General features: G+C 39.6%; 1 protein-coding gene across 1 annotated transcript; it reads left to right on the top strand.

Moving 5' to 3' along the window:
• The first annotated feature begins 3,364 nt into the window (after positions 1 to 3,364).
• On the top strand, positions 3,365 to 9,193 carry SMG8 (SMG8 nonsense mediated mRNA decay factor). Its single transcript, XM_015088421.3, has 4 exons — positions 3,365 to 5,153; positions 5,912 to 6,057; positions 7,139 to 8,011; positions 8,434 to 9,193. The coding sequence occupies exons 1-4, from the start codon at positions 3,389 to 3,391 to the stop codon at positions 8,629 to 8,631; spliced, it is 2,982 nt and encodes a 993-aa protein (XP_014943907.2). The 5' UTR covers positions 3,365 to 3,388; the 3' UTR covers positions 8,632 to 9,193.
• The last annotated feature ends 2,239 nt before the right edge of the window (positions 9,194 to 11,432 follow it).

Genomic DNA, 11,432 nt, shown 5'->3' with positions numbered 1-11,432 from the left:
ATCAAGAGTCAGACACTTAACTGGCTGAGCCACTCAGGCGTCACTAAATGTATTGTTAAAAATTCTGTTTGTCAGAGCTCCTGGGTGGCTCAGTGGACTAAGCGTTGGGCTCTTGGTTTTGGCTCACATCATAATCTCACAGTCTGTGAGTCTGAGCCGCACATTGGGCTCTGCACTGACAGTGTGGAACCTGTTTGAGACTCTCTCTCTCGCTCTCTCTGCCCTTCCCCTGCTCTCTCACATGCTCTCTCTCAAAAATCGATAAACATTACAAAAATTTAATTTAACAATTTTTTTAATGTTTATCGATTTTTGAGAGAGATGGAGACAAATGAGAGTGGGGAAGGGGCAGAGAGAGAGGGAGACACAGAATCTAAAGCAGGCTCCAGGCTCTGAGCTGTCAGCACAGAGCCCGGTGTGGGGCTTGAACTCACAGAGCTGTGAGATCATGACCTGAGCCAAAGTCGGATGCTCAACCGACTGAGCCACCCAGGTGCCCCTAAAAATTTAATTTTGTAATGTTTATTTATTTTTGATAGAGAAGAGGGGAGATGGCAGAGAGAGAGAGAGAGAGGGAGACACAGAATTTGAAGTAGGCTCCAGGCTCTGAGCTGTCTACACATAGCCCAATGCAGGGCTTGAACTCACAAACCATGAGATCATGACCTGAGCTGAAGCTGAATGCTTAATCGACTGAGCCACCCAGGTGCCCCTAAAAAATTAAAAAAAAAAAAAAACATTAAAAAACCCACTCCTACTCCTTTCTGAATTCTTGTTGGTAAATAAAAGTTGGTTGAGAAGCCTAATATAGCTTAATTTATTAAAACACCATCACCATGACTTAGGGTTCCATCTTTCCTTTGAGAATTAAATGAGATAATTCTTTCCCCCACCCAAGTTTTATTTAGATATAATTAACATATAACATTGTATTAGTTTAAGACATACAACATCATGATTTGATATATGCATATATTGCAAAATTATTTCCACAGTAAATTTAGTTACATCCATCACCTCATATAGTTACAATTTTTTGTGATGAGAAATTTTTTTTTAAGTAAATTCTACCCAAATACGGGGCTCAAACTAAACATCCTGAAATCAAGAGTCTCAAGCTTTACTGTCTGAGCCAGCCAGGTGCCCTTTTTAAGATGTATTCTCTTAGCAACTTTCAAATATACAATACAGTATTGTTAAGTATAGTCACTATGCTGTACATTGCATCCCCCAGACCTTACTTACCTTAATACTGGAAGTATATACCTTTTGACCACCTTCACCCATATCTGCACCCCCCACCCTGGCCCAGCAACCACCAGTCTGTTCTCCATTTATTTATTTTTTTTTAATTCATGTTCTTCCTCCTTTTTAGGTCTATTTATTTATTTTGTTTTTTTTTAATGTTTATTTATTTTTGAGAGAGAGAGAGAGAGCAGGAGGGGGGTGGGGGACAGAGGATCTGAAGAGGGCTCTGCACTGACAGCCATGAGCTCAATGTGGAGATTGAACTCATGAACCATGAGATCATGACCTGAGCCAAATTTGGATGTTCAACCAACTGAGCCACCCAGGCACCCCAAGTCTATGTATTTATTTTGAGAGACAGAGACAGAGACAGAGAGAGAGAGCACATGAGCAGGGGGAGGGTAGAGAGAGAGGAAGAGAAAGAGAATCCCAATCAGGCTCCATGCTGTCAGTGCAGAACCCAACAGGGGGGCTCAGACCCATGAGCTGTGAGATCATGACTTGAGTCAAAATCAAGAGTTGGACACTTAAGCAACTACTGAGCCACCCAGGTGCCCCTGTTCTCCATTTCTATGACCTAGGTTCTTTTAGATTCCATATATAAGTAAGATCATACCTAAATGAGACAATTCTTGATAAGGATTTAACACAGAGCCATACACAAAGTAAATGATCTGTGCTTATTATTATTTTGTCATTATTTGACATCACAAGTAAGAACTCATTAAAAACAAATTATCCAATTCCATTTCTATATCTTAAAGCTAAGAGTATTTTTAAAAAAATGAATCTAACCATTCAAACCTCCAATCAACTAAATCAAATATTGAGTTAAGGCTTTCCACATTTTTTTTCAAGGAAGCATTGTTCAATATTACAAGTTGACAAAAGTGTTCATTGTAGAAAATTAGAAAATCGATAAAAATAAAAGATGAAAAGTACAGCATAGGAAGTATAGTGAATAATATTGTAGGGGTGCCTGGCTGGCTCAGTTAGTGGAAGATGTGACCTGATCTCGGGGTTGTGGGTTTGAGTCCCATGTTGGGTGTAGAGATTACTTAAAAAAATAATATTGTAATAACTATGGTGACAGAAGGTAACTATAATTATCACAGTGAACATTTCATAATATATTTTGAATCACTCTGTTGTAATGTGTCAACTCTACTTCAATAAAAAAAATTAATTTTAAAAAATAAAGAGGGAGGCACCTGGCTAGCTCAGCTAGTAGAGTGTGCAACTCTTGATCTCAGAATTGTGAGTTCAAGCCTCATATTGGGTGTGGAGATTACTTAAAAATAAAAAATCTTTAAAAGAAAATACAAAGGATATCTACCCAAAACCTGCACATAGATGTTTGTAGCAGCTTTATTAATATTTTCCAAAACTTGGAAGCAATTAAGATGTATTCTAGTATGCAAATGGATAAGTAAACCGTGGTACATCTAGGTAACAGAATATTATTCAACACTAAAGAGAAATGAGCTATCAGAGCATGAAAAGACATGGAGGAAACTTAAATGCATATTACTAAGTGAAAGAAGCCAATCTGAAAAGGTTATATACTGTATTATTCCAACTATATGACACTGTAGAAAAGGCCAAACTATGGAGACAGTAAAAATATCAGTGGTTGCTAGGGGTTGGAGAAAGGAAGAATGAATAGTTGGCACACAGAGGATTTTTAGGGCAGTGAAACTATTCGTTAGCATTTAGTTGAAATGCATGCTCTGATTCGGTAGGTCTGGATTGGAGCCTGAGATTCTGCATTTCTAACTCCCCCTTCGTCCTGAAGACTACACCTTCTATATCAAGATTTTAGAGCTTAAACTGAACCATTTTTCCAAGTCACTTGACAAGCTTCTTTTGCAGTGTTTTTGTACTCCTTGAAATGCAAACCAGCTGTTTCCACTTTTTTTTTTAATCTCTCAATTCCCACAGTCCCCGGTTGAGGAAAATCTTAAACCGTGGTAGAGGAGTAGGGAAAACCGCAGAAACCAGGAGAGGATGAGCGAGGTGCGGAACCTAAAAATGAGAGGAAAGCAGGAACTGAAGAAGCGGAGGAGGGATTTTAAAGTTGGACGAAAGCCGGTTAGGTTTTCAGGGCGGACCGGAAAGAGTCCAAAGAAGTCTCTGCACCATGGCGGGTCCTGTCAGCTTGCGGGAGCTTCTAATGGGCGCTTCATCCTGGACCGGCTCTGAAAGTCCCGAGGGGTCCCCTACAGAGGGCGGAGGGAGCGTGGCTGGTGGACCCGAGCCTCCTTGGCGAGAGGATGAGATCTGCGTGGTAGGAATCTTCGGCAAGACGGCTCTGCGACTGAATTCCGAGAAGTTCTCACTTGTGAATACGGTTTGCGACCGACAGGTCTTTCCCCTCTTTCGCCACCAAGATCCTGGGGACTCAGGGCCTGGAATCAGGACCGAGGCTGGCGCCGTCGGGGAGGCTGGTGGAGCCGGAGACACTGGGGCTGGGGCTGGGGCGGGGGATTCAGTTCGGGGAGGTGTAGCTACCGCTGAAGGGAACCGAACTGAGCCAGGCTCCCAGGACTACAGTCTTCTGCAGGCCTATTACAATCAAGAAAGCAAAGTTCTTTATCTTCTTCTCACTTCCATCTGTGACAATTCCCAGCTTCTGCGGGCTTGTCGTGCCCTTCAGAGTGGGGAAGCAGGAGGTGGCCTCTCTTTACCTCATGCAGAAGCGCACGAGTTCTGGAAGCACCAAGAGAAGCTGCAGTGTCTCAGTCTCCTTTACCTTTTCTCCGTTTGTCACATCCTGCTTCTGGTCCATCCCACTTGCTCTTTTGACATCACGTATGATCGCGTATTCAGAGCCCTTGATGGACTGAGACAGAAGGTACTGCCCCTCCTCAAAACAGCCATTAAGGATTGTCCGGTTGGCAAAGACTGGAAACTAAACTGCCGACCTTGCCCTCCTAGACTCCTTTTCCTCTTTCAACTCAATGGAGCCCTCAAAGTGGAACCCCCTCGGAGCCAAGACCCAACTCATCCAGACAAGCCCAAGAAACATTCTCCCAAAAGGAGACTGCAGCATGCCCTGGAGGACCAGATCTATAGAATCTTTAGGAAGAGTCGCGTCTTAACTAATCAGAGTATCAATTGCCTCTTTACTGTGCCTGCCAACCAAGCTTTTGTGTACATAGTTCCCGGAAGCCAAGAGGAGGACCCAGTAGGCATGTTGCTGGACCAACTTAGGAGTCATTGTACTGTGAAGGACCCAGAATCTTTGCTGGTGCCTGCACCCCTTTCTGGGCCCAGGCGATACCAGGTGATGAGGCAGCATAGCCGACAGCAGCTTTCTTTTCACATTGACAGCAGCAGTTCCAGTTCTTCAGGGCAGCTAGTGGATTTCACTCTTCGGGAGTTTCTATGGCAGCATGTGGAGTTAGTCCTAAGCAAGAAAGGTTTTGATGACAGTGTGGGCAGGAACCCACAGCCTTCTCATTTTGAACTTCCCACTTATCAGAAGTGGATCTCAGCAGCTTCAAAACTGTATGAAGTAGCTATAGATGGGAAAGAGGAGGACCTGGGATCTCCTACTGGGGAGCTAACATCTAAGATTTTAAGCAGTATTAAAGTCTTGGAAGGGTTTTTGGATATTGACACCAAATTCTCAGAAAACCGGTGCCAAAAAGCTTTACCCATGGCCCATAGTGCCTATCAGTCAAACTTGCCTCATAACTACACAATGACTGTCCATAAGAATCAGCTTGCCCAGGCTCTTCGAGTATACAGTCAACATGCTAGGGGTCCAGCCTTTCACAAGTATGCCATGCAGTTACATGAGGACTGCTACAAGTTTTGGAGCAATGGCCATCAGCTCTGTGAGGAAAGGAGTTTAACTGATCAACACTGTGTACATAAGTTTCACTCATTACCTAAATCAGGTAGCTAAAATTTTCTCAGCATTTTGAAATCAAAACTGAGCTGTGTTTTTATTCTTTTTTTTTTTAAAGATTATTATTATTATTTTATTTATTTTTGTAAGTAATCTCTATGCCTAATGTGGGGCTCAAACACACAACCCCAAGATGAAGAGTCGCATACTCTATTGACTGAGCCAGCCAGGTGCCATTTATTCTTGTTTTAAGAGAGGCTTTTCACTATGTATTGATAATTATAAAAAGCCCCACAGAAATTTAGTTGAATCAAATTTAAGTTTTCTCTCCTGTTGTAAAAAGAAAATAACAACTATGACTACTAATTATTTTCTTGTATTTAAAGGATGATCCATAGGGGATTATTAAATTAGAATTATTAAAGAGTATAAAGTTTCAGAAATTTCATATTAACATTTTTATTTTGGAGTTTTTGTTGAACTAAAATGAATTCATTGAAAATGTAAGGTCACCATGATGATAAAATGTACTTAGAACCCCTAAACATCTTAAAAAAAAAAAAAGAAAAGAAACCCTAAACATCTAAATCTTTAGATTGAAAATGTGTATCATTTTAAGAATTTTCAGTGCTTCTTCTGTTATGTGTATATACTCAAGGTTTTGTGTTTTTGGTGTTTGTTTGTTTTTGTAATCTCATTTCCAAAGTACTGTTTGGAGAAATTTGGGGGTTAGATGCAATAGAATATAAAATAACTTTGACTCTGCATTGTGTGTGTGAAATTAACAGTAAGTGTTATGTTTTCCAGGAGAAAAACCAGAGGCTGATAGAAATCCTCCTGTGCTGTATCACAACAGCCGAGCTCGATCTACTGGTGCCTGTAACTGTGGAAGGAAACAAGCACCTCGAGATGATCCCTTTGATATCAAGGCAGCTAACTATGACTTTTATCAGGTAGACTCCGATTTTTTCATCTTCCTCCCTTTTTTCTTTCTTTCTTTCTTTCTTTCTTTCTTTCTTTCTTTCTTTCTTCCTTCCTTCCTTCCTTCCTTCCTTCCTTCCTTCCTTCCTTCCTTCCTTCCTTTCTTTTTTTTTTTAACTACCATCTAAGTAAAAGTACATATTTTCAGAAGCAAAATATTTAGAAAAGTAGGGGCACCTGGGAGGCTCTCTCAGTTAAGCATCTGTCTCTTGATTTCAGCTCAGGTCATGATCCCATGGTTTATGAGATCAAGCCCCGCAACAGGGTCTACGCTGACAGAGTTGAGCCTGCTTAAGATCCTCTCTCTCCTCTCTCTCCTCTCTCTCTGCCTCTCCCCCCTCTCTCTCTGCCTCTCCCCCACTCACACTCGCTCTCTCCCTCTCAAAATAAATAAATAAACATTTTTTAAAATTGTAATTAAAAAAAGTTTTTTAAGTTTATTTATTTTGAGGGAGAGAGCATGAGTGGGGGGAGAAGCAGAGAGAGGGGCGAGAAAGAATCCCAAGCAGGTTCCATGCTTTCAGCACAGAGCCCAATGCGGCTGTTCGATCTCACCAACTGTGGGATTATGACCTGAGCCAAAACCAAGAGTCAGACGCTTAACTGACTGAGCAACCCAGGCTCCTCAAATAAATAAACATTTTTATTTTAATGTTAGAAAAAAATCTAGAAAAGTAAATGTGACTTGAGTGTGATATAGACAAGGGAAAGTTCTTTATATGAACTTATTTGCTTACCCATTAATTTTTTTTTTAATGTTTATTTATTTTTGAGAGAGACAGGGATAGCATGAGCAGGGGAAGGGCAGAGAGAGAGGAAGACACAGAATCTGAAGCAGGCTCCAGGCTCTGAGCCATCAGCACAGAGCCTGATGCAGGGCTCAGGCTCACAAATGGTGAGATTGTGACCTGAGCCGAAGTCAGACACTTAACCGACTGAGCCACCTAGGCACCCCTTACCCATTAATTGTTAATCTTGCTTTTTAGAGTGAAGAATCTGTTATTTTAAATGAAAAGGTCACAGAGTTGTTTTGTTTTGTTTCTTCCTCCATAGCTTCTGGAAGAAAAATGTTGTGGAAAATTGGATCATATCAATTTCCCAGTATTTGAACCAAGTACTCCAGATCCTGCTCCTGCCAAAAATGAATCTTCTCCTGCCCCTCCAGATGCAGATGCTGATAAACTTAAAGAAAAAGAACCTCAAACCCAAGGAGAGAGCACAAGCCTGAGTTTAGCTTTGAGTTTAGGCCAGTCCACAGATAGTTTAGGTACCTATCCAGCTGATCCACAAGCAGGAGGAGATAATCCAGAAGTTCATGGTCAAGGAGAAGTAAAAACTGAGAAGAGACCAAACTTGATTGATAGACAGGCATCCACAGTTGAGTATCTCCCAGGCATGCTACATTCAAATTGCCCTAAAGGTCTACTACCCAAATTCTCCAGCTGGTCATTGGTTAAATTAGGCCCTGCTAAGTCTTATAACTTTCATACAGGTTTAGACCAACAAGGCTTCATTCCAGGAACAAACTATCTTATGCCTTGGGACATTGTCATCAGGACTAGAGCTGAAGATGAAGGAGACTTAGACACAAATTCTTGGCCTGCTCCAAATAAAGCTATTCCTGGAAAGAGAAGTGCAGTAGTAATGGGAAGAGGAAGACGGAGAGATGACATAGCTCGAGCATTTGTGGGCTTTGAATATGAAGACTCTAGAGGTCGGAGGTTTATGTGTTCAGGACCTGACAAAGTAATGAAAGTAATGGGAAGTGGGCCAAAGGAGTCCGCTTTAAAAGCCCTGAATAGTGATATGCCCTTATATATTCTGTCATCATCTCAGGGTAGAGGGCTAAAACCACATTATGCTCAACTTATGAGGCTTTTTGTTGTAGTTCCTGATGCTCCTTTGCAGATAATACTAATGCCCCAGGTAAGAAATATGACCCTTTTCTGTTTTCAGACAAAAAATGCTGATGCTTGTTTTGATTGTTTTTTAAAAAGTGCAGGATAATATCTAATATTTCATTAAACAGGTCTTAATCTTAATTACCTTTTATACCTAATCTAGTTCTTGAAAAATAAATTGCGGGTGTATTTCTCAGTTCACACCATCAATTCACATTGTTTAGTTCAAAGGCAGAACTTGAAGTTAAAAATCTGTAGGAAAAAAAAAATCTGTAGAAAAATAGGATAATATTTGAGAGTCAATAATGTAATTTTGGATATGATTAGTTTACCTATTACCTACTTAATCTTATATGCTCTTTGAACTTACTGTTTGTTTAGACACTTATCTTTCAGGTATGTCTTAAGGAAAAATGCAAAAATAAGTATATTGCCTTTACTTTTCAGGTTCAACCAGGCCCACCACCATGTCCAGTATTCTACCCAGAAAAACAAGAAATCACTCTTCCACCAGATGGCCTCTGGGTTTTGAGATTTCCTTATGCATATGTGACTGAGAGAGGACCTTGTTTCCCTCCTAAGGAAAACGTGCAGTTAATGAGTTACAAGGTGCTCCGTGGAGTTCTTAAAGCAGTAACACAATAAGTGTTTTATAGCCAGTTCCATCTTTTTTTTTAATTAAAAAAATATTTTTTTTCTAATGTTTATTTATTTTTGAAGGAGAGACAGACAGTGTGGGGAGGGGAGGGCAGAGAGAGAGGGAGACACAGAATCTGAAGCAGGCTCCAGGCTCTGAGTCAATACAGAGCCTGACGTGGGCCTTGAACCCAACCCGTGAGATCATGACCTGAGCCGAAGTCGATGCTCAACTGACTAAGCCACGCAGGTGCCCCTATAGCTGGTTCCATTTTAAGGCTGATGTTTGATTTTGCTGTGTATGGGTTTGGTTTTTTTTTCATTTTGTTTCTTTGTTTTTGTTTTGGTACGTGTATGCTGTGTTTCCTTAAATACAGAATGTGCTTTGGTTACAGGAGTTCAGTATTGATACAATAGTTCCACTCTTTCATGATGTTATTGATATTTATTGTAAATGGGCCTGTACCTTCTTCATAAACATTGGTTCTTGCAGGAAAGGACATAAATATCTGGTTGATACCTTTGGGGTTTTTTTTTGTTTCTGTTTCACTGTCCATAATAAAACATGTTTCTATCATAACTGAATGTTGCCTAATCATGTTGAACCAAAATTTTGTTTTGGTTAAAAAATGATGTTTTAGCTGGGATTTTCCTTAAGATGCTGCTTCTGAAATTATTTTCAAAACAAGATGATCCAGTAGGTTATCTGGCAAAAGTATGAGGATTAATTGCAAAAAAAGCCCTATTGTTTGACTCACAATTCTAGTACCTGAGTCAAATTGTTTTGTTTTTGCCATTTTATTCCTGGACTGATGTGATAGCATATTTTAAAGGAATGCTATCTGAACTAATACTTTTTTTTAAGGCTTTTATTTTTTTAAGGCTTTTATTTTTTTAAGTTTATTTATTTATTTTGAGAGAGCAAGAGTGAGAGCAAAAGAAAGAGAGGAGGAGAGAGAGAGAATCCCAAACAGACTCTATGCTGCCAGCTTGGAGCCTGATATGGGGCTTGAACCCACAAAACATCAGATCATGATGTGAGCTGAAACCAAGAGTTGGCTGCTTAACCAACTGAGCTACTCAGGCTCACTAAGGCCTTTTTTCTTTTTTTTTTAAGTAATCTCTACACACAGCCTGGGGCTTGAACTCACAACCCCAAGATCAGAATTGCTTACTCTACCAACTGAGCCAGGTGCCCCTGAAGTAAAACTTTTTAATCCAAAATATTAATACACATTAATAGGGTAAAGGGTAAAGACCCTTTAAAAAGTTACCCAGGGGAGCGCCTGGGTGGCTCAGTCGGTTGGGCGGCCGACTTCGGCTCAGGTCATGATCTCACAGCCCGTGAGTTCGAGCCCCGCGTCGGGCTCTGTGCTGACAGCTCAGAGCCTGGAGCCTGTTTTGGATTCTGTGTCTCCCTCTCTCTGACCCTCCACCGTTCATGCTCTGTCTCTCTCTGTCTCAAAAATAAATAAACGTTAAAAAAAAAAACATTAAAAAAAAATAAAAAATTACCCTGTAAGAATTTCTGTATGTAAAACAACCACTAAATGATAGAGAGCCTATCAATCTATGGTTAACTTTCACCAGCGTCAACATGATGCTAATTTATCACCAATTAAATAAATACACGGAATAAGTGAATACACCAAAATTGTAGTGTAATTGATTATATTTTCCTGGAAACATTGATTTTGAAATACTGGGTAAAAAGAATTGGAGATTTTAGTCTCAATACGTATGAAATACAGCATTTGCTTAATACATCTTGCTACCAACGTATTTAGATTTTGATGTTAGGGGAGAAAATGTAATAGCCAATTTAGAACTGTGACTATATTTTTATGCCAATTTTATTATAGTTCAATTAAGAGAAGGAGTCTGTGAGGGTGGCCCAGTCAGTTAAGCATTTGACTTTGACTCAGGCCATGATTTTGTGGTCTGTGCTGACAGCTCAGAGACTGAAGTCAGCTTCAGATTCTGTGTCTCTCTCTCTGCCCCTCCTCCTCTCACGCTCTTCTCTCAAAAAAATAACATTAAAAAAAATATTTTTAAAGGAGAATGTGAGCCAATATGAAAATTAACCTACATTTTTCTTGCATCCCATCTTTATTTTTCATCCTTTTAATTTATAATTCCTTGTATATCAGTTTTAACAATCACAATTGCTTTTGTATTAAGCATGGTTCTTGGTTGGTTTTATTAAATAGGCTACTGCATTTGGAAATATAACGAGATTGCTCTGTAGGACCTGTATTAATAATGGTTTTGTTTTTTTAGTAGCATCTAAGACTTGAATAACAAGTTGTATAAACTGGTAGATTAAAGAAACCGTAACAAAGTAGTTTGTAAGAAAAATTAGGTGTCAAAAGAGCAAACTCGTGCCTTTTCTTTCCTTTGTTTCTTTGATGTCATTCTATATGGAAAAACTTTATATTCCTGCTTAAATTAGTGATTTTCCTTAATGATTTTTGATTGCAGAAGCCACCCTAATTTGAACTTCTGAAACAAACTCTGTATGCTATTTCTATTTATAGCCTGCTTAAAAAACAGTTGCAGAACTTCTGCATGTTTGTTTTTATCCATAAATTGGCTCATAGAGTGTTGCATTAGAGAAATGTGGACTATGCAGTTTGTATCGCTTACTGCTTTTCTCATTACTGATACAAACCTTAGTCAGCAAACTTCAAAAATGATGATTTTATTAAAGAAATTATGTTTCTTCTGTAGCAGCTCTTGCATTGTCCTTTGCTTAACAGATGTTTCTTTTTTTATGGAAATATAAGCAGATGATTCAAGTTTTTTGATTT

Source organism: Acinonyx jubatus, chromosome E1 (genome assembly GCF_027475565.1).
Source record: "Acinonyx jubatus isolate Ajub_Pintada_27869175 chromosome E1, VMU_Ajub_asm_v1.0, whole genome shotgun sequence".
NCBI classification, from domain to species: Eukaryota; Metazoa; Chordata; class Mammalia; order Carnivora; family Felidae; genus Acinonyx; species Acinonyx jubatus.
Note: the sequence above shows the minus strand (reverse complement) of the source record. Positions and strands in the feature narration are given on the sequence as shown.

Coding starts and splice junctions, on each gene's coding strand:
- SMG8 (XM_015088421.3), top strand. CDS start 3,389: ATGGCGGGTCCTGTCAGCTTGCGGGAGCTTCTAATGGGCGCTTCATCC. Junction 5,154..5,911: donor TCACTCATTACCTAAATCAG/GTAGCTAAAATT, acceptor TATGTTTTCCAG/GAGAAAAACCAGAGGCTGAT. Junction 8,012..8,433: donor AGATAATACTAATGCCCCAG/GTAAGAAATATG, acceptor TTTACTTTTCAG/GTTCAACCAGGCCCACCACC.